Raw genomic sequence first — 22,438 nt, forward strand, 5'->3', positions numbered from 1 at the left:
ACACACACACCTGTTACCATGTGCAGCCAGTCATGTGCCATCAATCCAGTCAGTGAATCTGTGATATTTAAGGAGCTTTTTGTTAATGGAAAATTTCAAGTAAGCAAAGTAGATGTGAGCATTCCAGTGAGCACCCATAGCTCATCACGGAGCTCCAGGAAAGGCCACGTGTATGGCCCACACCTTCCCGCCTCCACCATTTTGCAGCAAATGCTAGTTCTTTGGCCATAAATGTTTCAGCATATATCTTTTGTTTTGCTTTTCTGAGACAGGGTTTCTGTCCTGGACTCTTTGTAGACCAGGCTGGCCTTGCATTCACAGAGATCCACCTCCTCCTGCCTTTTGGAGTGCCGAGATTACAGCGTGTGCCATCATGCCTAGGGGCTGGCATGTATCTGTAGAGGTCAGGGGCTTTTAAAAAACATAAGCCAGTTAAAAGTCAGGTGTGGCGGAGGAAGAGGCAGGCAGTCCTCTGGGTTCGAGGCCAGCCTTACTGTATACTTGATGCAGAAATAAAGGAGAGCTCATGCAGCCAGCTTGGCTGTGGTGCCAGCCTGCATTTTGAGACTTGGCCTTATTTCTGGTTTGCATCACCACGCTTCACTTATTCAAATGTCCCTGCTTTGCTTTCCACCAAAGTATTTTGCATTCTCCTGGGTTGTGTCTGGCCACCCTGGATTTACCCATTACATCTTATCTTGGGTTTTGTCTTCAAAATTTGCCCCTCCACACATTCAAGAGCCTGCACCTGATCATGCCCTCCCCCACATCTTGCTGTTGACTGCCAGACATCAAGATGAAGAAGCGCTCCCCAGCCGTCTCATTTCCCTCTGTCCAGCCTTCCCACCCTATGCCGTCAGCTTGACGCAGCATCTTTATCATATCCACCTCTCAACTGAAGCCAAACTCAAGGCGATCCAGCTGCCTCTGCCTCCCAGAGTGCAGGGATTACAGGTGTGTGCCACCATGCCCGACTCACACCGGAATCTTAAAGCACCGAAACCTCATAAGCAAGTCCTGTCCTATCTCCTTTACAGATTTCTAGCCAAACCCTGTGCTGTCACAACAGCACAGACCCCTCAGCCCAAGTCACCATTGCAGTCCTGCCTGGAACAATGCTGCTTCAGTCAAAGATCGCCTCCCCAGCATGGGGCAAACCCCTTGATCCCGGGAACTGTTCTGTGTGTTCTACCAGTGCCTGATACCGACAAAGTGACCAGTAAGTCTGTGTTGAACTATGAGTGACTATGAGAGCTGAAAACTGGCATCAATTTTAAATATCTTAATTTTATTTACAGTCTCTCTCGGGGTGGGTGGGGAGGCACAAATGCCATAGCATTCAAGTGAATGTCAGAGGACAAGTTGCAGAGGTTGGCTTAGAGGCAAGAGCCTTTGCCCAGTAAGCAATTCAATCCCAGTTTGGTTTGTTTGTTTCCCTCCCTGACGGTTTCTCTGTGTATTCCTGACTATCCTGGAACTCTGTAGACCAGACTGGCCTTGGACTCACAGAGATCCTCCTGCATCTTCCTCCAGAGCGCTAGGATTAAAGGTGTGTGCTGCCATCGCCCAGCCCATATGTAGGTGTTTTTACCTGCGTGTGTGTCTGTGCCCCACGAGTGCGGTGCCCTTGGAGGCCAGAAGGTGGTGGACTCCCTACAACGAGTTGCCGGGCTGTTTTAAGGCACCATATGTGTGCTGGAAACTGAGCCCTGGGTCCTTTGGAGAGCAGCCAGTGCTCTTAACCACTGAGCCATCTCTCCAGCCCCTGGCATAGATCTTCTTGGTTTTTTGAGACAAGGTTTCTCTGTGTAGTAGGCCTGGCTGTCCTAGAACTCACTCTATAGATGGCCTCAGACTCGAGATCTGCCTGCCTCCTGACTACTGGGATTCATTTTTTTTTTCCCCTTGGGAGCTGGAGAGATGGCTCAGTAGTTAAGAGCACTGGCTGCTTTTGCAGAGGATCCAGGTTCGATTCCCAGCAGTTCCCAGCACCCACATGGCAGCTCACAACTGTCTGTTACTCCAGTTCCAGGGGATCTGACACCCTCACACAGACAGGGATACATGCCAACAGAACACCAATGTACATAAAATACAAATAAATCAAAAGTGGTAATTAAAATAAACCATGCAGCTTTTTCATTTTAAAAACAAAAGATGTTTCCTTAGTAGACAGTTTTCAGAGGACTGGGCTTGTAGATAGGTTGGCTGCTCCTTCATGCAGCTCAAGGACTGGACTGGCTTGTCCAGCCACTCAGAGTTACAAAGTTCTTGTCGTCAGGCCAATGAAGGACACTAGCTTGACATCATTAGTTTCTTTCTCTTTCCTCCTTCCTTTCCCACTCTCTCCCCCTTTCTCTCCAATTTGGCAGGAGTGTGTATCACAGAACATGACTGTTGCTTTCAGTCTGTGCCCGGGGGGCCAGAAGGGGGCGCCATTGCAGGGACGGCAGGCAGGCAGCAGGAGGCTTGACGGGACAGGACTGCTCTGCTCTCTACTGCACTAGCCCCAGTGTATGCTTCCCCCCAAATTGCCACTGGCATCTCTCTCTCTCATGTGCATACACATACACACACACACACACACACACACACACACACACACACACACACACACTGTGGTACAAGCAAGGGGATGTGACCAGAGAAGGAGGTGGGTACTAGCCAGCAGTGAGTCCGTGGACAGAGCAAGCCTCCAGGAGCGCAGCCAGAGTCTGTCTATCTGGTATTAAATAAGCAAGAACTCTGTGGTCTATCGTTGGACACTTGGGGACAGTAAAGAGCCAGGGGTGGAGACTAGGGGACTGCTGGATGGGCATTTCTCGAGCTTCAAGAAATTAGTCCAGGTAAGCTGGTCACTGGGATTGCCTTTGGCACGGGGTCACCCAGCGAAAACGGAAACGGGCAGCGCCATCCACCTGGTCTGGCTTCACCGGGGCCTGCCCTCCGGTGAAGAACCTTGAAGAACCTTGGCGTCGAGGCACAGTGGAAGGAAGTGCAGTAAGTGATGTCTTTTACTTTGAGAGCCCCCAACAGCACAGGCTTCTGGCGGCAAGAACACGCAGCAACACTGTTCGTGTAAAGGGCAGCGGGGGCGTGGAAAGCAATATTTGCAGAGCCTCAGGGGCTGGACAGGGTGCGCTAGGAGCTGAATGAATGAAAACGCGTCTGTCTGGGATGTGGAGAGCAAACCCAAAACAGACCACGCAAAGACCTAGCAGAACATGTTAAGGAACCAGGATGACCCAAGTTCCGTGGGAAAGCCCTTGAAGAGGTGGAGGGGGTGCAGCGGTGAACAGATTTGTGATTTGACGGTCTTGAGATGGGAGCTCAGGTAACCTACACTGGCCTCAGACTCACTGTGTGGCTGACAGCGACCTTGAACTCCCTCCTTCATTTTCGGAGGGCTAAGATCATAGAGGTGCACACCACAGCTGGCTTCCTGTGGCGCTCAGAGCTGAACCTAGGTCCTCAGGACTGCTAGGCAGACCACTGTACTGAGCTCTATCCTCTGCCCCAGACTGGCGACCTAGAGATTATAACAGCTGCAGAGACAGAGAGATGGTGGAAGGTGGAGTGCTGTGTGGAAGCATTCAGTGGCCACACAGTGTTGGTCTGGAACAGCAGCGGGACTTAAAGATGGAGAGAAATGAGAGGATTTGAGAAGAGGTGGAAGGTGAATTGACCAGAAAGCGGGCGTGGAAGGCTGAGAGGGGATAAGATGAAGAGGGGATAAGGAAGGAGGTGGTGGAGAGGAAGCCTGGAGCCCTGGCCTGCCCCCTGGACCACTGGGTATGCAAACACTTCTCCAAAGGCAGGAGGAGCGCATTGGGGGGGCATCTTGCACTTTGCTTTGGAATTACTGAGTCTGAGGAGTAGTGGAACACACTGGTGGAGGTATGTTAGCGGCGGTCAGAGGGGACAGAGGCCCTGGGATGTGGGAGGATGAGGAAGTTTATTTTAGCAGGAGTGTGCAGGTCTGAGAGTTCAGCACTAAAGTAAGAGTCAGTAGAAACAATTGGATACCAAGTTCGGGTCTAACCGGTTAAGTGGCTTTCCGCTCAGAAGGCAAGAAGAGAGTGCTCTGTTCGCCCGAGGAGTCCTGGCTCGGCTGACCCAATCTTTGCCTAGAGGCAAAGTCCTCTCTTTTGCTTCTGCAGTGGGTAGGCCCTTCCTCCTCACGTAATACCTCACCTGTGGGGATTTACAAAGGTCTGGCCAAACAGCAGGTGGGGAGCCTCGGCTGTAGCTTCAGACTGGCACCTGTGGGTTCTCCTAAGGAAAGGGGTTCTTAAGGAAAGGTCAGCTGCTGCCTCACTGGGCCAGAGAACAAAGATCGTGGCCTGGGGTGTAGGCCGAGGAATCTCCTACCCACTCTGTCACTTGTGGGTCTCTCTCCCTCATGGAGGTCCATGGGATTCTGAAGAGCTGTGCTGGGAATCCACTCTATACACACACACATACACACGCATGCATGCACGCACACACGCATGCTCGCCCTTTGTTGGACTCCAGCAGGTCACCAGGTTGGAATCTGATGCCACACACCCTATCATTCCTTAGCTTGTCCAAATCTTGTCCTCCTCTGGAACACGTGTTGAGACAGGTAGGACACGCAGGGGCTATGAACCTGGTGAGAACTGGCTTGGGGGTATATTGCTTGCTTTGGGGTGGTGGGGATATGAGCCATTAGCCGGCTGTGGAATGGCTGTCCCTGATCCTTGGTCCCGTGGTCTGAATAGGCTTGTTCTGCCTTTACTTGTTCCACCTTGGCTAGGAGGTCAGGCTGGTGGCAGGCCTTTGGGTCACTGAGACAAGGCCCACACAATAATAAGTGAAGTGTTTTCAGCCTTTCCCTGGCAGTGTAACAGAGCAGAGGAAAATTAAAAAAGGTTTTTGTGTGTATATGTGGGGGGTTCACACTGTAGCCCCAGCTAGCTTGAAACTTACTACGTAGCCCAGGATGGCCAAACTCGAGTCGATCCTACTTCAGCCTCTGAAGTACTGGAACTACAGGCCCTAGTTAACCACACCTGCACAAAAAACATGAACTATGATGTTTACCTAGTGCTCAGTGGAAATGAAAATAAAATTATCTGGATGGGGCTCCGCCAGGAAAAGTTGGCCTTGCTTCCTTCCTTTTTGTCTGGCTTTGAAGGCAATGTAAACAATGGGAAAGAAAAGGTCTGTTCCATCTGCCTTCTTTCTCCTTATCCTTAGTGCGAAGGGCTGAACAGGAGCCCTCTTCCACTAAGCCACAGTCCCACAGCTTCATACTATAAAGCCAAGGATGACCTTGAACTTCCTAAAAGATGTGTTTTCACGGGGCTGGAGAGATGGCTCAGACACTAAGCGCTCTTGCAGAGGACCACGGCGTGGTTTCCAGCACTCACACGGCAGCTCATGGCCAGCTGTAACTCCACGTCTAAGGGATGTGATGTCCCCATCTGGCCTCCTCGGGCACCAGCGCACAGACGGCAAGCACACAGATAGACACACTTGAGTGCACATTAAAACAGTAAAAAAAAAAAAAAAAGATTTATCTTTCTTTCGTCCTTTTTTGGCTTTGTTTTTGTTTTTGTGGTGGTTTGATAAAAATGGCCCCTGGGGGGTCATATATTTGAATACCTGTGCCCTAGCTGGTGCCTGGGAAGGGTTAGGCGTGGTTTTGCCAGAGGAAGTATGTCCCTGAAGGGAGGACTCTGAAGTCTCAAAAGACTAACTATTTCCACTTTCTTTCTTCTTTGTTTTTCAAGACAGGATTTCTCTGGACAGGATTTCCCTGGCTGTCTTAGAACTTGCTTTGCAGACAAGGCAGGTCTAGAACCCAGAGATCTGCCTGCCTCTGCCTCTCCAGTGCTGAAATCAAAGGCGTGCCCCCCCACCACCACAAGTCATTCTGGCTACTTCTATATTAGCTCTCCGTGGCCCCTGCTTTTGGCTTAAGGTGTCTCAGCTGTGGCCCCAGTCACCTGCTGCCGACTACCTCTGCTCCACCATGATGGACTCTACCCCTCTGAAGCCATAAGCCCCAAACTCTTCTGTAAGTTTCCTCGCTCATCCGTCTTATCTCAGCCATAGAGAAGTCACTAACACAGTAGTGCTCTGTTGTGAGACAGTCTTGCTACAGAGCCGTGGCTGTCCTAGAACTCACTGTGGAGACCACAAACTCACAGAGACCCACCTGCCTCTGCCTCCTGAGTGCTAGAATTGGAAGACATGTGCCACCACACCCGGCTATTTAGTTTATTTTTCAGATGTGTGTCTGTGTGATTCATAGGTGAGCACAGGTGTCAGCGTCCAGAAGAGGGGTTGGCTCCCGGAACTGGAGTTACAGATGACACTGCTGCCCGAGATGGACACCAGGAACTAAACTGAGTTTAGTTTAGTTCCTGAGGTCCTCTACAAGAGCAGCATGCAGTCAAAACCACTGAGCCATCTCTCCAGCCATGGCCTTCAACTTCCTATCTTCCTTACTGTTTCCCAAGAGCCACCATGACTGGTTTCTTCTGTGATGGTTCTATTTTCTCTGTAGTCCAAACTGGCCTTGAGCTGAAGATCCTCCTGCTTCAGCTTCCTGAGTGCTGGGATAAGAGAAGTGAGCTCCCAAGCCTGATTAAGCTCTGGACTTTGATGAGTTCTTTATTGTGCTTTAGAGGATGAGATGACTTTTTTTTTATTCTAGCACTCTCAGGAGCCTGGAGGAAGGCCATCCTGGGCTAGCTAGCCCGAGTAAGATCTTGTCTCAAAAAACCAAAGAAATAAGTAAATGGATAATATATATTTGAGGGCAGGAGAGATAGCTGAGCACTGGCTGCACCGGATGGTGGTGGCACAGGCCTTTAATTCCAGCACTTGGGAGGCAGAGACAGGCACATCTCTATGAGTTCAAGGTTACAGCACTAGTTCTAAAACAGCCAAGGCTACACAGAGAAACCCTGTCTCAAAAAACAAAACAAAAAGAAAGTGCTGGGGAGATGACTCAATGATTAAGAGCACTGCCTGTTCTTCCAGCAGCCACATGATGACTCCCAATCATCTATATCGGGATCCGATGCCCTCTTCTGGCATTCAGGTATACATGCAGAGAGAGCACTCATATACATAAAATAAAGAAATAATTTTTTTTTTTAAATCAACAAGAAAATAAAGAAAGGAAGAGTACTGGCTGCTCTGCCAGAAGCTCAATCCCCAGCACGGGCATGCTCTGGCTCCCAGGGGATCTGTCACTTCTTCCGGCCTCCAAGGACACCTGCACATACCTGGCTGGCCGACACACACACACACACACACACACACACACACACACAGTGCCCTTACATACAATGGTAGCCTGGTCTACATGTTAAGTTCCAGGCCAGCTAAGACTACATAGTGAAAAACAAACCAACTAATTTCCCTTCTGTTTTTATACATTTTACTTTATAGTTTCAAACATTTTTTTCTGAGTAAGTATTCATGAATTTCACCAAAACTTCAAAGAGACCCATGGTAGGACTGAAGGCTTAAAACTGCTTCGTACATGAAATATGTTGCCCTAACTCTGCCATAGAGAGACAGCAGCGCTGGCTGCCGCATTACTGGTGGGGGAGGGGTGCACTGGCTGCTGCATTACTGGGGGTGGGGTGGGGTGGCACTGGCTGCTGCATTACTGGGGGGGAGGGGTGCACTGGCTGCTGCATCACTGGGGGGAGGGTGCACTGGCTGCTGCATTACTGGGGGGGAGGGCTAGCACTGGCTGCCGCATTACGGGGGTGGGTGGCAAAGCCTTTTCTTTTTTCTTCTTTAGATTTATTTATGAACCTGCACCTGTGAGCACGTCTGTTATCTGTTGCCTGTGTGCATGAGGCGAGGGTACCCCTGGGACTGGAGTTCCATAGGCTGTGAGCCTGTGTGGGTGCTAGAAACAGAACCCAGGTCCTCTACAAGGTCAAGTGCTCTTAACTGCTGACCCTGGTCTCTCTGGCCTCTCGAAGCCTATCTTTTGGTTCTTTCAAAGGGAAGGGGCCATCCCAGAACACACCTGTCTCACCAACAGAGTGGAGACACTCACACCATGAGAAGAGCAGCTGTGAGTCACCTGAGATCTGTCCCATCCTAGCTATAGCTGTGCCAAGGGTTTCACTGGACTCTGGCTGGAGCCTGGGAAAATGCAAGCAGGAGAGCTTGCCAGATAGGTACTTTCAGATCAAATGGCAACAGACTGACCCAGATAGCTCCAGTTTCTTCGGGAGTTTGAGTGTGAACACCATAGGGTGTCAGCTTTGAAAAGACCAAAAGAGATGGCAGATAATGAGGGAGGGATGGCTAGGCATCCCAGGGGACACAGTGATCCGCCAAGACAAGGTGGCCAGGGGAGATCTGGCCCTAGGCTTTGGCACATCTCTCTCCTTCACGTCCTATGGGAAGATAGGATGCCTAGGGAAAGGCAGAGGTCTCCAGCTACCTGTAGCTGTCAGCAGACATGAGGCAATGCCAGGAATCCCAAAGGGGAAAGCTGAAGAAACTTCCTCCTCCTTTGTCAGGTTCATAGGTTCATGGCTAGGTCTCCATTCCTGGTACTGTTGTTGATCCCAGTGGGAGGAGGGACAGAAAGGTCCACACAGAGAGACCTCTGTGGCCAGGTTTCTTTTGTTGTGTGGGGCCTACAGCACCCCTTCTCTTACAGAGTAAACCTACTTACCTTACCCAGAAACTACATCCCAGTTCTTCCTTTCTCCCCCTGCTACCCCCCAGAGACAATGTTTCTCTGTGTAGCCTTGGCTGTCCTGGACCTTGCTTTGTAGACCAAAGCTGGCCTTGAATTCACAGAGATTTTGCCTGCTGGGATTACAGGTGTAATTAGGCTGCATTTATGTCTGTGTGAGGATGTTACATCCTGAAGTTACAGACAAGTGTGGGCTGCCACATGGGTGCTGGGAATTGAACCCGGATCCTTTGGAAGAGCAGTCTCTTAACACGGAGCCACCTCGGCAGCTCTTGTGATGAAGGGTCTCACTGTATAACCCCGGCTAGCCTGGAACGATGCAGAACAGGCTGGGCTCCAACTACAGAGACATTACTACTTCTGCCTCATCAGGGCTGGCCTTGAAGGCACGCGCCACCACACCTGGACACAATTCACTCCTAACCGTGCTTTAGAGATGAGGAAAAACTCGGAGAAAAGCCAGATGCCTATGGTAATAAATAAGGAATCCAAACTGGGTGTGCTGGCACATGCTCAGGGCAATTTAGGAGGCTAAGATGGGAAGATTACAGTTACAGAGAGGAGAAAGGGAGAGAGGGAAGAGAGAGAGGCAGAGAGGGAGAGCCAGAGAAGATGAATCTAGTGGTAGAGAACGCTGGGCAATTCCCAGGATGGCAAATAAACAAGATCTTCCATACTTGGCCATCTTCACAACTCCCTGACACCCACCTACTGGCCCTCCCCACACGATCGTTTGCATTTCCTAGAGTACACACTCTCGCCTCCAAGTTACCACACGTATGTTCTGGCTGGAATGCCTCGTGGATGCCCTCAGGAGCTCTGTAAATCAAACTGTAGGTCTCAAAACAAGCTCCACGGACACCTCGGTAACGTGTGCCTTTGTATTGCCAGGCCCACGGAGGAAATGGAATTCAACCACCGGCATCAAGAGAGGCAAGCCTTGGCTCCATTTCAGTAAACTATGAAGGCTCATCTGGCCAGGATGAGAACCCCTTTGCCTAATTCTCAGCGGGGAAGTAGGTCCCATGAGGTCATGGGTGGCCTCGTGGCTCCAGGCATTGGCACTAGCAGATTTATTCAGTAATGCAACAGAACACCACCAGGACTATTATGTTCTAACATTACGCCAGGTGCTGGGGATCAAGGATGAATGGGCAAACTAACTGAGAGGATAAAGTTGAACAAATACTTAAAGAACACTCTAAAAATCTGTAAAGGAAAAACAAACAGTTTAATCCGTGCTTTGGTCCAGGTGTACTGGGAGAGAGCTTCCCCTTGTCGTCCCCCCACCCCCACGAGGAAGATTTGAAAGGGACTAGAACCATAATCCTCAGGTTAGGTGTCAAGGTTTGAGGCAGGAAGCCTAACCCAGACGCACACCTGGGCCGGTTGTTTTCCTAATTCCCAGCATGAGATCCGCAAATTAGTGCTCTGGCTGTCAGCCCAGTGGGGTCCAGGGGCCCCAGAATAGCCTCAGAGGATTCTCCCCTTACTCAGGAGACCCCCATCTCAAGAGACCTTCTTAGAAGGCACGACTCCTTTAAAACGAAGGAGGAAGTGGGCAAGAGCGATTAACCCACCGCGAGCGCCACAAATCTTAAGCCCGGGTTGAACTGCAAACCTTTCCCCAACCCGGCTCCCTCCAAACAGCAGGGCGCTAGGAACAGCCCCGCCCCCGAGGCGCGGGCGCCGATTGGCCAGCGCGCCGCGGGGCGTGGCCAGATCTTAAAGGTCCCAGAGCTTAGTGAGTTTACTAGGCCGGGAGGAGCTGGCGGCCGTTCCGGAATCCCAGGGCAAGAGATGGCTCGAAGACCCATGTAGGTGTCCTGAAAACCCTGCTAATGTCCAGGCTCAAGTCCTAGATCTATGGAGCCCACCAGAAACTGTCCACTGTTCGGAGGCGCCTTCTCCGCCATCCTCCCCCCTGGGGCCATTGATGTGAGGTGAGAAAGCCCCGGAGGCCGCTCGGGTGGGGTTGCGGGAAGAAACCGGAGACAACTAGAGTTGCCCCCGCCCCTCTCCAGCGACCTCCGACCGGTCCCGGATAACCAAGAAGTTTTCTGCCATCCCGTGACCGACCAGAGTGTGATCGTGGAACTTCTGGAGCTGCAAGCCCACGTGCGGGGCGAAGCGGCCGCGCGGTGAGACAGCGAGCCAACGGGAGGCCGGGAGCCGAGGAAGTGGGCGGGGCCTGCGGCTGGACGGTTATTCGGGACGGAAACTCCAAGGGCAAAAGCAAACTGGCCGGGGGAGAGCCAGGCTCGAGGGTGGGCATGGGTCGTTCAGCGATGCCCCTCCCTACCCCTGTCCCCCCAACTCCAGGTACCATTTTGAGGACGTTGGCGGGGTTCAGGGGGCTAGGGCCTTGCACGTGCTATCTGTGGGGCCTCTCTGTTTGGAGACTTTATCCCTGAGGGGGTGCTGTCAAGATGCCTGGTTCCTTTCTGGCAAGCAGCAGATAGCTAAAGAAAACCAGCAGGTGAGGGCCGTGGCGAGTGGGAGGCTCTGGGTGGGGGAAGGCCAGTTCCTGGTACGCACACTGGTTCTGACCCCTTCAGGTGGCAAAGGATGTCAGGCTGCATCAGGCCTTGCTTCGGCTGCCCCAGTACCAGACTGACCTCTTGCTAACCTTCAATCAGCCCCCGTAAGGACAAGGGAAGGGCTGGACGCTCGCCACTGGGTCTCCGTTAGGGGTCGGGGACTCCTGGTCTTCTGGGGACTTGGGATGTGTAATCCTGCAGACTTCGGACCATTTTCTCTCTCCCTCTCTTCCCCTTCCCTAAGGACTAACAGCAGGTCCCTTGGCCCCGAGAATCTGTCATGTCCACCTTGGAGCCTGGATAACTTTGAACAGCTGGTGACTAGCTTGACTCTTCATGATCCCAACATCTTTGGCCCCCAGTAAAGATGGTTGAAACACAGCATCCTGCTGCTGAAGACTCAGGGACCTAGTTCTGAGAGGTGGAGTTTCTTTCTGCTGCTTCCCTGGATGTAAACATAAGACACCTCCTCTGCAGAAATAAACTCGCTTTATAGACAACATGATCTCTGTGGCTTTGAATCTCAGCGGACACCTGGGTCTTCCCAGTTCCCTGTGGTCTGGGAAGGGGAGTTTAAAGCTGTGCACAGGAACAGAAGGGACCCAAGATTGACAGTAGAAATATACTTTGGAGTGACTGAACCCTGACACGGGCGAAGTACGGAGGGGGACGTAAATGCTGCTCAGGATGACTGCTGACCCTGAAAGATCAGAAAAGAGGTGGGCATGGCTGCGCCCCTAAGGTGCTGGGAAGTCAGCTGGTCACCAGTCACCAAGGTGGTGAGTAGTAGGGGCAGAGGTGCCCAGAGAGAGACCTGAGTGCAGGAGAGCGACGGCTAACGGCTACTTAGCATATGTGTTGTAAAGGAAACGCAGCTGGTCCCAGAAGAACAGGGACAGGATAGTGTGCGGGCCGAGGCGAAAGTAGGAGGCACCTATACCCTTGTACATGCCAAAAAAGCCCTCTGTCCGAGCTGTCTGCAGCAGAGCGTCGAAGATCCCCCGGTACATGAGGCCCTGGAGCATGTCAGGGAGGGAGGGAGAGCACAGGATGAGCATGTCAGAGCTGGCCGGAGCAGACGCCTTTGCAGGCAGATGTGAGGATCTGCCTCTTCACCCCTGGCTAGAACCCTAGGAGCCCCCTTACCTTGCCTTGAGTGTCAGTAGGTTGGTTATAAAGCCTTGTGCTGGCCACATCAAAGGGCGTCATGGCCAGGACTATTGCGACACCGCTCACCATGGCGGCCGCCAGAGCCACCTTCCAGCTCTGGGGAGGGAAGATCTGTGAGAAAAAGAGAGAATGGATCAACCACACAGTCACTCAAGCTTAAAGCAGAGAGGCCTGCCCTGGGAACACAAATGGCAATTCTGGGGCTTCCAGACCACCAGAGATAACAGTGATGACTCTAGAGGAGTGTCCAGAGGGCGCAGTACCCTTTGGAGTCAGTGGTCCCCAAGTCCTCCTGCCACTCCCTCACTTTAAACCTCGGCACCATCCCTTTCAGGGCCGACCTCCCTTTCCCCACCCTTGTTCCCATTTCAGGGATGGTCCCACACCTTCCCCGGCAGTACCTCCCACTGGCTCATGAGGTCCTTGGTGGATGAGAAGGTGCACAGCTGGGTGGAGGAGCCGATGACAACTCTGGGCAGGCCACCCAAGGCCCCACGCCACAACCCCACTAGACCATGTTTCTGGCCAATCTCGGTTAGTGCCTGAAACATGCCCTGGGGGAGGGGAGAGCATGCGGTTGGGGTTCAGTCACCCATGCTTCAGGGATGGCCTCCTGCTAACACTGTCAGGGACCATGCACCTGTTGTCCAGACAGCAAATTCAGTGTCGGCTTAGAGCCAGAGTTGGACCACCACAAGTGACTCCTGACACCAGAGCTCAGGCTGGAGCTATGGCTCGAGGACATCACCAGGTGAAGAGAATCAGGCAGGAGAAACAGGTGTAGGCGATTTGAGGAGCAAGGACACGTGAGGGTCGGGTGGGTGTGGGGTTTGACGGGTGAAACTTGGTGGAGTTGGGCAAAGCAGTGGCTAGAGCTGGAGCTGCCAGGTACAGCCAGAAAGTTGGGAGAAAATGGGGGAGATGGTTGGGTTTGGGGAACCCTCACCTGATGCTTATACTGGTGCCCTACAGCAATTTCAGAGGTTGCCTGTGCCTGCAGGTGTGTCTTCACCTGGGGACAAGAGAGTGTCACAGCCTGAGCCCCAGTGACCATCCTCCCACCATGAAGACCCAAACCCCCAAACCCCTCACACTTCTTCTAGGGTATTAAGCAACAAATATATCCCTTTAATCTGGCAATTACTGTTGTTCCCACTTAACAAATTAGTCATGAGACTCTGTGTCCCTTGGCTGTAGTCCCAGGGGACACCTCCCAGCACTGTACCCTGCCCCCTCCCATCCTACTTCCCTTGGGTTGGGGGTGGGGAGTGGAGGTTGAAGAATCTCAGTGTTTCCTAAGACTCCATGTTAGGCAAGACCTGGATGCAGGCTGGCCTCTTCTGCCAGCTCCCATTCTGGATCTGATCTCCAGCCGAAAGCTGCACCGGTCTCCCTGTCAGACTACCCAAAATGTGTCCTTTGGCTCCCCGGACCCAATGTGGGTGTCAGCTCAGCTGATTTTTGAAGACGCCTTTGTCCTCAAATCTCATACACTAGGGGAGAGAGCACACTGGCTCTCCTGTGATCATCTCACTCAGCTGCACCAAGCCTGGCCCAGTCCCCACAACGAACAGCTGTATGACCTTGGGCAGGGCACCTACCACCTCTGGGTCTCAGGCTCCCAACCCTTCACCTTTATCTGATAACTCGGAGGACTTAACTGAGAGATGGCAATTCTGTGCTGCCCAGGACTCTGCTGATCCTATACTCAGGTTACCCATCCTGCTACACAAAGTTAATAATAAGACAATAAAAGTTAGGCGTTCACTGGGCATGGTGGCATATGTGTGTAACCAAAGCACTCCCTGGCAGAGGCAAGGAGGAGCAAGAGTTTGAAGCCATCTTGGGTTCACAGTGAGTTTCAGATTAGCCTGGGCTATACAGCCAGACCCTGCATCCAAAAAGAAGGAATGGAAGGAAGGAAGCTGAAGAAAGTCAAGTGCTTACCCCTGCCAGGACCTGCTAATACTTCGTATGTACATTTTATTTGTCTCCTTCAATCCTCAAACTATCACACAAAGGCCTGTAATTGTTCCTGTTTTATAGATGTGGCAACAATTCATAATTTTCAAAGCCAGGATTTGAGTTTCAGAAAGTCTGATTCCAAAGCTCAGGGGTAGGCAGACACCGTCCACACCTGTTAGCTAAAGCGCTAAGAAGGCAGAGTTTGGGTTTGAAGCCAGGTTGTGCTACAGAGGACGTTTTGACACTACAGCACAAGAGGACCCTGCCTCAACAAACAAACGACACCCGCACTCAAAGTCTCCAGACACAGTCGGTAACCCCCATCAACACACCGAGTCAGTTGGATGGGTATGTAGGAGGCAGATGAAAAGGCCTTGACCCTTGCCAGAAACTTTCCCAAGCCCTTTCCTGCTTGCAGGGGGCGGCACCCAGGCACCAATGCCCTTGTGAAGGCCGGGCTCCCACCCTACACAAAGGGACTTTCCTGAAGGCCCGGACAAGACCCCTCTTCTTACCATGTAGATGGGGCTTCCCAAATAGGCTCCCATGACCCCAGCCATGGCCCCGGCTGCGGCGCTGCGGTAGGGACTGTGGAAGCCATCAGCGGTACACAGGTAGCCCCTAGACTCCACCAGCCCGTAGGTGCCCAGTCGGATGCCATTCATCAGGAACTGGTACAGGAGTGCAGGGGCCAGGCCCTTCTGCAGGGCAGCCAGGCCGTCCACCTTGCCAATGGTGAAGAAGGCGTGGAAGACGTTTCGGTAGTGACGCTGGTAGGTGCCTGGGGCCTGCAGTTCGCCCTGCAATTGCATTCTGGTCTTCACAACCTCAAGGGGATTGGTGAACACACAGGCCCCGCAGGCTGCCAGACCACTCATCAAGAAGTCCATGGTAGGGGCAGCAACAGCCTCAGAAACAGGGATGGATCTCAGGGCAACACCCTCCTTCTTGAAGCCCACGCTGCAACAGGTAGAAATTCAGAGAGCTAATGTGCCAAGGTCAAATGCCAAGAAGTGAAGCTAAAGTTAGAGGGAATCTGGGGGTCAGATGGTGGCAGAGAGGTAAGGAGTGTGTGGTAGTGTGGTGAGAAGGCCCTGTCGACCGAGGGATCTAAGTCAGAAGGAGCAGAAGTTGGAGGCTGGCAGGTGGGGATGCCCGCGATGACAGGCTAGGGGGACCAGGGAGTAGGAAAACGCGGAGCTGGGAAATGGTAGGTGGAGAAGCAAGAAAAAGAAGAGCAACAGGAGGAAAAGAATCAGAGGGGAGACCGGGAGGTAGCTCGGCGCCGGCAAGGGGAGGGACGAGAAGGAAGTTAGGGTTCCGGCTAAGAATGAGCGTGGCAAGCTGCGGGAGCTGGAGCACCTTTCCCGAGGTAGGCAGCCGAGGCCGGGCCGCCACGCTCGGGTCCCTGGAACGCAGCGCCAATGGGGGACTCCGCCGGAGCCGCAGCAGGGCGCCCCAGCCAACCAGCGCGGAGCCGGCTCGGCGGCCAATGGGAGGCGCTCCCCGCGGCCCGGCCCTCGGCCTGGGCTGCAGCGGGCGGCGTTAACTCTGCTCGCCCCGGCGGTTAGGCCTGGAAGCGGCTCGGCATGGGGGCCCGGGGCGCCCAGCTTTTATCGCCGCCCGGGAGCCGGTGCACCCGGATGCAGGGCGCGGAGGGGCGGACAGCTCCCCCCGTGGGCGGCGGGCTCCCCGCGGTCGCCCTCCGGCCGGGTCATCTCTGCCTGGGGCTGGCCGCAGCCACGCCCAGCGCGGTGGAGATGCCAGGACCGCCCAGAAACTGCGGGCGCGGGACACACCTGCTGGAAGGCGCCGGTCCCCTGAGGCCCAACAAAGTGTCGGTCTAGCACCGGGCTGTGGCGGCTGTGGGCGCCGAGGGCGGGGGTCCTGAAGGCCAGCCAGGGAGCGAAGCTTGATCTTATTACGCTCCCGATCCTCACAATGGCCTAGGGAGGCCGGGACAAGGATCTCCATCTCCTCTCCGGCGAGGCTTAGGCTACAGAGAGCAAACTAGTTTGAAGGAACCCCTGGGAAAGGAAACCGGAAAAGAGCGGAGAGAGAAAGCGTGAAGGAAGAAGGCAGGGACTTTGCTTAGCGCCGAGTTGCCATTTGCATCTTCCTTCCTACCATCTGATGGCCATGGGCAAGTTACTTGTCTTTTCAGAAGCCCCTTGTGAAATGGGAAAGACAGAATGGGACAAACTGCAGAGGAGAGGATGGGCGGGTGTTACATCTCAGTAATTTACTGGAAAGTCGGGAGTTGACCGAACTCTTCCCACTTCCTGGAGGTCCCTGCCCCTTTTTTTGGTGATGTCCCGGTCAGGATGTACCTTGAGCATCTTCTGATGGCTTTTCCAAGTCGTACGTATGCAGCCTCATCCTCCTTTGTTCAAACATACCCATCTTAGGACTACCTCAAAAACGTTCCTATTGTTTTCATTCTACCGCACTAGTCTGTGAGCTGGAAGCCCTGGTGGTCAGATCTGGGTCATATACTTTGTGTGAGACCATCTTGCTGTGGATACAGGGGCCGCAAACTCAAATCCTCCTGCCTCAGCATGTGGAGTAGTGGAGATTTCAGGACAGCTGCCATGCTGGGTGGCAGGGTAACGCCACAGGTACACGCAGTTTTCCCTGTTACACCATCTTTCACTATTATCATATAATGCTATGAGTCATGAAACAACATAGAAACATTATTTTTGACTGAAGTCCAAACTTTATTCAGGTTTCTTCTGTTTTTACTTTGACTCCTTTTCTGTTCCAGGATCACATACAGAATACTGAATTACATTTAACTGTCACACCTTCTCAAACTCTCCTTGTTTTTCTCTCCTTAAAAAAAAAAAAGATTTAATTTATTGTTATTTACTTGTTTGTTTGTTTATAGATAGGGTCTCTCAGTGTAGCCCTGGCTGGCCTGTAGACCAGACTGGCCTCAAACTCAGAGTTCTTCCTTCTTCTGCCTTCCAATTGCTGGAATTAAAGGCAGCAGGTAAAAACACTGGCTCTTCTTCAAGAGGAGCCACTTTTGTCTTATTTTGGTTTGGTTTGGTTTGGTTTTTTGAGACAGGGTTTCTCTGTGTAGCCTTGGCTGTCCTGGCACTCACTCACCAGGCTGGCCTTGAACGCACAGAGATTTGCCTGCCTCTGCCTCCCTCAGTGTTGGGATTATAGGCGAGCACCATGGCACACAGCTAAAGACAAATCCTTTTAAAAAAAACAAAATAAATACATAGAGTAAAATAAAAATAAAACAAAAAGGTAGAGAGAGCTGCTTCTCCCCGCCATGAAAATAGAACACGTACATGAAAATTTTCTGTATGGAATATTTATCCCCACCAATAAATTTATTTACTTACTTATGCATTAATTTATATTACTGATATCCCTATGGACTCATAATTCTTGTTTTACATTTTGAGTTAAGGCTCAACATATTTTATTTTATTGCTTAATCTATTTATTATTGATTAATTTATATTTATTTTTTTAATATAGTTATATATTTATGTTATTGCTTAATTTACTATTATTGTTTTTTGGAGCTTGTGTGTGTGTCAGTGTCTCACTTATTATTTATTATTTTTATTGTGTGTTGTTTTGAAACAGAGCCTCATGTAGCCAGAGCCGGTCCAGAACTTGCAATTCTTTTGCCATCTGGGTGCTGGGATTACAAGTATAGACTACCATGCTTGGCCTACACAGGCACCTTTGATTTAGAAATATGTGCCTAATTTTCATTTATTATTATTGTTATCATCATCATTATTATTGATACAGAATCTGAATCCCTCTGGCTGTTCTGGAACCTGCTATGTGGAGCAGGCTGGCATTGAACTCACAGAGATCCACTTCTCTTGCCTCCTGATTGCTGGGATTAAAAGTGTGTACCATCATGCCCAACTTCATAACTTCTTTGGTTAGACAGACCATTTCTTTTTGTTTGTCTGTTTTGAGATAGTATCCCTATGTAGCCAAGGCTATCCTTGAGCTGGAGATCCTCCTGCCTCAGCTTCTGCACTACCACCCTTATCTGAAAAGTCTTTGTATCAGTTACCCCATATATTGATGTGGCACAATTTGTCTATTATCCGTTTAAAAATGGAAAGATATCTCGGTTGCTTCCAGTTTTCCATGATTATGAATAAAACTGCTGAGACATGAGATGTGGTTTTCGTGCTATGGTAGAACCCAGGGCCTCACACATGCACCATCCCTAGACCAACCCCAGGCCCTAGACACTGCTTTTCATATTGGTTGGGCTAGCTGGTCTTGAACTCACCATGTAGACTAGGCTGGCTCCAGGCTCGCAGAGATCCACCTGAGTGCTTGGGCTGAAAGGCTTGCTCTCCACACGTGCAGCGCAGTGTTCCCAGTGTGCTCGTGCCAGCCTAATTTTGAGGGGAACCTTCGTTTTGTGTAAGTACTGGAGATGGAATGCATGGCCTTGCACACTTCCGGCAAGCGCTCATCTGGTGAGCTACACCTTCAAGCTGTAGTTCTAGAATGTCTGTTGAGGCTCCATAATGGTCACAGAGCAGTAGCCTTACCATGGGGACTTAGAAAAAATACCAATCCCAGTGTCAGTAGGAATTTTCTTCTTTGGAGAGGGACGCAGTGATTCCTCGGGGACAACCCCTGCTTCCTCCTTTCTCCTGGAAGATAAAGTAGAGAACGGCAGGGAGTGGAAGGCAGGAACCCACTGCAGCAGCTCCTGATGACAGATACCTTCTAGCCCATTGCAGAAGGGAGGGGAAAAGTAGCTGACAGCATTCCCATCACTTGTACGGTAGGTAATCTGGCCAGGTCACACCATGCTTAGCCTTGGAAGAAGCTGCTAGCTGGCATGGCGGTACCAGCTTTAATCTTAGCACTACAGAAGCCGAGGCAGGACTATCTGCTGTTCAAGGACGGCCGGGGCCACACAGTGAGACTCTCTCAGGTGTGTAGATCCGAGGCGGTACACCTGCCAAGAGTGTGCAAGGCACCGGACCCTGCCACTAGCACCACAAGTAATAGAAAGCCATCGCCAGAGGCGTGCTTCCAGCGCCGGTCGGTGCGCTGGTTACTTTTCTCCTTTCTGCGACCGAATGCAAGGAGCAAATGAGAAAAGGTGCTTTCAGCCTTGTGGCTCGAGAGACAAGCTCCATGGTGACCGGCAAAGGTGGCCCCTGTTTCCAGTCAGGAGGCAGAGGCACGGGAGGGTGATGATCAACTGCTTTCTTCGTTGAAAGACTTTAGGCTAGAATCCAGCGGCAGGGTGACGCCAGCTCTCACGGGTCCCCCAAAAAATCTAACCTCCCTGGGCAACACCCTCACACTACAACCTCACGTGTGTTTCCTGGGTGACTGCAAATCTACTCAAGTTGACAGTGAAGATCAACGACCACAAGTTCACACTCTTCAACCTGACACCCGAACACATGCCTTTTTTTTTTTTTGGACAGGGTCTCTACAGAGCCTTGGAATGTTAGCATACTTTTTCATCTACTTTAATTCAGGTTTCTTATATCTGTACCTCTTTTTTCCTACCCAGTCCCTTCCAACACCCCAATACCAGGTAGGAGAGAGGGAAGGTTAGTGGGGAGAGGGGCCAGAGTTCTCTTTGGTTACTTCCTGCTGTTTAGAGTTGTTGGGTTCCTTCGGGCAAGTCCAATCTTTGTTTCAGGAGATTTCCAACTTCTTGTATCAGCAGCAACCAGGAGCAGCAGGGGGTCGGGGATGGGGGACACACCTGCCTTCTTTCTCAGAGGCCCCTCTCCAGAGTCCTCAGCTGGCAAAGAGCTCCTCTCAGAGCCCACATGAGGCACAGTCTGCTGCTGTGGACCATCTGAATCAGTCCCACATCCCACACCTGGGATTAAAACAAAAACATGTTTGCATGACATAACTGAGTTTTTAAAGACACCAGAACTTCCACACACTGGAACTTACAATGTAGATGATCTCTGGCCTCACAGAGATCAGCCTGCCTCTGGCTCCTGAGTGCTGGGACTAAAGGCGTGTGCCACCATGGCTGGCCAGATACATCACTTTTAAAGCATAACATTCCACCTCTGGTCTCTAGGCATCATGTTGATCTTTTAAACACTTTAATACTGTTATTATTAATATTATTTCCGTGTGTGCGTGTGTGAGTGAGCGTGTGTGTGCGTGTGTGAGTGAGCGTGTGCATGCGTGTGTGCACGTGTGTGAGCGTGTGTGTGTGTGTGTGAGTGAGCGTGTGCATGCGTGTGTGAGCGTGTGCGTGTGCGTGTGTGTGTGTGTGTGCGCAGTGCAGACACATGCCACATCAAGCATGCGGAGGTCAGAGGGCAGCTTTGTACGGTTGTTTCTTCATGTGAGTTCCAGGGATCCAACCAAGGTCACCAGGCCTGTGTGCCAGATGCTTTTATCTGCTGGAAGAACAACAATAGTGTAAGGGAGAAAAAAGATTATTTTGGCCCATGGCTCAGGGATAGAGTCCGTCCTGGTGGAAAGATAAGATCAGATGCATGGCTCTAATTAGCCCAATAGAATGCATGTGTGTTTCATTCCCTCACATAATATAATTACACGTGCTGATTTGCAGACATAAAACGTCTACTCTGTGATTTTCAGATCAATTTGTCTTTCTTTATTAAATTTTTATTTTTATATTAATTACAGTTTATTCACTTTGTATGCCAGCTGTAGCTCCCCCCCCCTTTTTTTTTTCTTTTTAAGATAGGGTCTCAAGCTGCATGGTGGTGGAGCACGCCTTTAATTCCAGCACTTGGGAGACAGTGGCAGGCAGATCTCTGAATTTGAGGCCAGCCTGGTCTACAGAGTGAGTTCCAGGACATCTAGGGCTACACAGAGAAACCATGCCTCAACAACAACAAAACAAAACAAAAACCCAACAGGGTCTCACTGTGTAACCCTTGCTGTGCAGACCAGGCTGGCTTGGCTTCAAACTCACAGAGATCAAACTGCCGCCTCCTAAGTCCTGGGTTAAAGGTATGCACCACCATGCCCAGCCTCATCTTTGTTGTTATTTATTTTTATATACTTCACGTGTATGAGTGCTTCACGTATGTATTTGCGCCACATTCATGGCTAGTGGCTCTGGGGGACCAAAGAGGCGTTGGATTTCCTAGACCTGGAGTTACAGGGAGTTTGTGAGACACCGTATGGATGCCGCATTCGGGAACTGAACCTGGATCCTCTTGCAGCAGCAGCAAGTGCTCTTCCCCACTGAGCCATCTCTCCAGCCCGGTCGAGCTGTCTTGATTATTGTAAAGTTTCTGAAGTTTCTCTACAGGATTGAGAAAGGCTGGAGAGAGAGCATAACGGGTCGGTAGACACTGGCGAGAGAGCCGTGGTGCTCCTCAGAGGCATAGGGTTCCACAGTTCTGCCTGGATGGACTCATTTTGGCTGCCAGAAGGACTTCTGAAACACTGGGCTCCACCTGGTGGCAGTTCTGCAGCCTCAGCTTCCTGGTGCTGAGACCTTTAAAACGCTACTTTTGTAAGCAACAAAACCAAACCACCCCCAAATAAATACACAAACAAATGATAACAACAACAGAAAAAAAAAAAAACCCTAACATTTCAGTCTACATAAGTGTCTAGTTTTCTTGCTGGAGTCTCCAAAACTCTTAGGGGAAAATATTTCTTCTCCTTAAATGCCTCAAATGGGACCTAGAGATGGGGGCTGGCTGGGCGCTTGGCTCTAGGGTGGGGTGTGGTGGGAAACTAATGTAAACAATTCAGATTATAGATACTCTGTGAAGAACAAGGATAAGAGAGAGAGTATGCAGTGGGAAGAGGCAGGTGGTCTTGGTGAAGGTCATCAAATGGTAAGCAGCTGCCAGCAGAGGGGTGAGGGTCTGTAGTGGGTACCGCAACATTTGGGAGGCTGGGATAGAAAGATTGTGTGAGCCCAGGAGTTCAGGACTGGACTGGACAACCTAAAGAGAACCTTCTCTCAAAAAACAAAGTGTACACCTTTAATCCTGACACTCAGGAGGCAGAGGCAGGTGGATCTCTGAGTTCGAGGACAGCCTAATCTACAGGGTGAGTTCTAGGACAG

General features: G+C 51.2%; 2 protein-coding genes across 3 annotated transcripts; one reads left to right on the top strand and one right to left on the bottom strand.

Annotated features, from left to right (window-relative positions):
- Positions 1–10,302: 10,302 nt before the first annotated feature.
- Positions 10,303–11,747, top strand: Rangrf (RAN guanine nucleotide release factor). Of its 2 annotated transcripts, XM_055594435.1 has the most exons (5): positions 10,309–10,650; positions 10,732–10,848; positions 11,030–11,186; positions 11,266–11,351; positions 11,492–11,747. In XM_055594435.1, the coding sequence occupies exons 1-5, from the start codon at positions 10,574–10,576 to the stop codon at positions 11,610–11,612; spliced, it is 558 nt and encodes a 185-aa protein (XP_055450410.1). In that variant the 5' UTR covers positions 10,309–10,573; the 3' UTR covers positions 11,613–11,747. The 2 variants fall into 2 exon arrangements, with proteins under 2 accessions (XP_055450411.1, XP_055450410.1); XM_055594436.1 differs by lacking the exon at positions 11,266–11,351 and having other exon boundaries at positions 10,303–10,650; positions 11,492–11,569.
- On the bottom strand, positions 11,731–15,773 carry Slc25a35 (solute carrier family 25 member 35). The gene is made up of 6 exons (XM_055594438.1): positions 15,745–15,773; positions 14,898–15,342; positions 13,364–13,429; positions 12,819–12,971; positions 12,394–12,528; positions 11,731–12,263 (listed from the first exon to the last, which is right to left on the bottom strand). The coding sequence occupies exons 2-6, from the start codon at positions 15,270–15,272 to the stop codon at positions 12,090–12,092; spliced, it is 903 nt and encodes a 300-aa protein (XP_055450413.1). The 5' UTR covers positions 15,273–15,342; positions 15,745–15,773; the 3' UTR covers positions 11,731–12,089.
- Positions 15,774–22,438: the final 6,665 nt, after the last annotated feature.

This window comes from Psammomys obesus, unplaced genomic scaffold (genome assembly GCF_907164565.1).
Source record: "Psammomys obesus unplaced genomic scaffold, mPsaObe1.curated_primary_1811, whole genome shotgun sequence".
Taxonomy (NCBI): Eukaryota; Metazoa; Chordata; class Mammalia; order Rodentia; family Muridae; genus Psammomys; species Psammomys obesus.

What these genes read in the sequence shown, in the direction of transcription:
- Rangrf (XM_055594435.1), top strand. Translation starts at nt 10,574, where the DNA reads ATGGAGCCCACCAGAAACTGTCCACTGTTCGGAGGCGCCTTCTCCGCC. An exon ending in CCTGGGGCCATTGATGTGAG is followed by an intron (nt 10,651 to 10,731) that starts GTGAGAAAGCCC and finishes GCCCCTCTCCAG; the next exon opens with CGACCTCCGACCGGTCCCGG. An exon ending in TAGCTAAAGAAAACCAGCAG is followed by an intron (nt 11,187 to 11,265) that starts GTGAGGGCCGTG and finishes TGACCCCTTCAG; the next exon opens with GTGGCAAAGGATGTCAGGCT.
- Slc25a35 (XM_055594438.1), bottom strand. Translation starts at nt 15,272, where the DNA reads ATGGACTTCTTGATGAGTGGTCTGGCAGCCTGCGGGGCCTGTGTGTTC. An exon ending in GGCACCAGTATAAGCATCAG is followed by an intron (nt 12,972 to 13,363) that starts GTGAGGGTTCCC and finishes CCCCTCCCCCAG; the next exon opens with GGCATGTTTCAGGCACTAAC. An exon ending in ACCTCATGAGCCAGTGGGAG is followed by an intron (nt 12,529 to 12,818) that starts GTACTGCCGGGG and finishes TTTTTCTCACAG; the next exon opens with ATCTTCCCTCCCCAGAGCTG.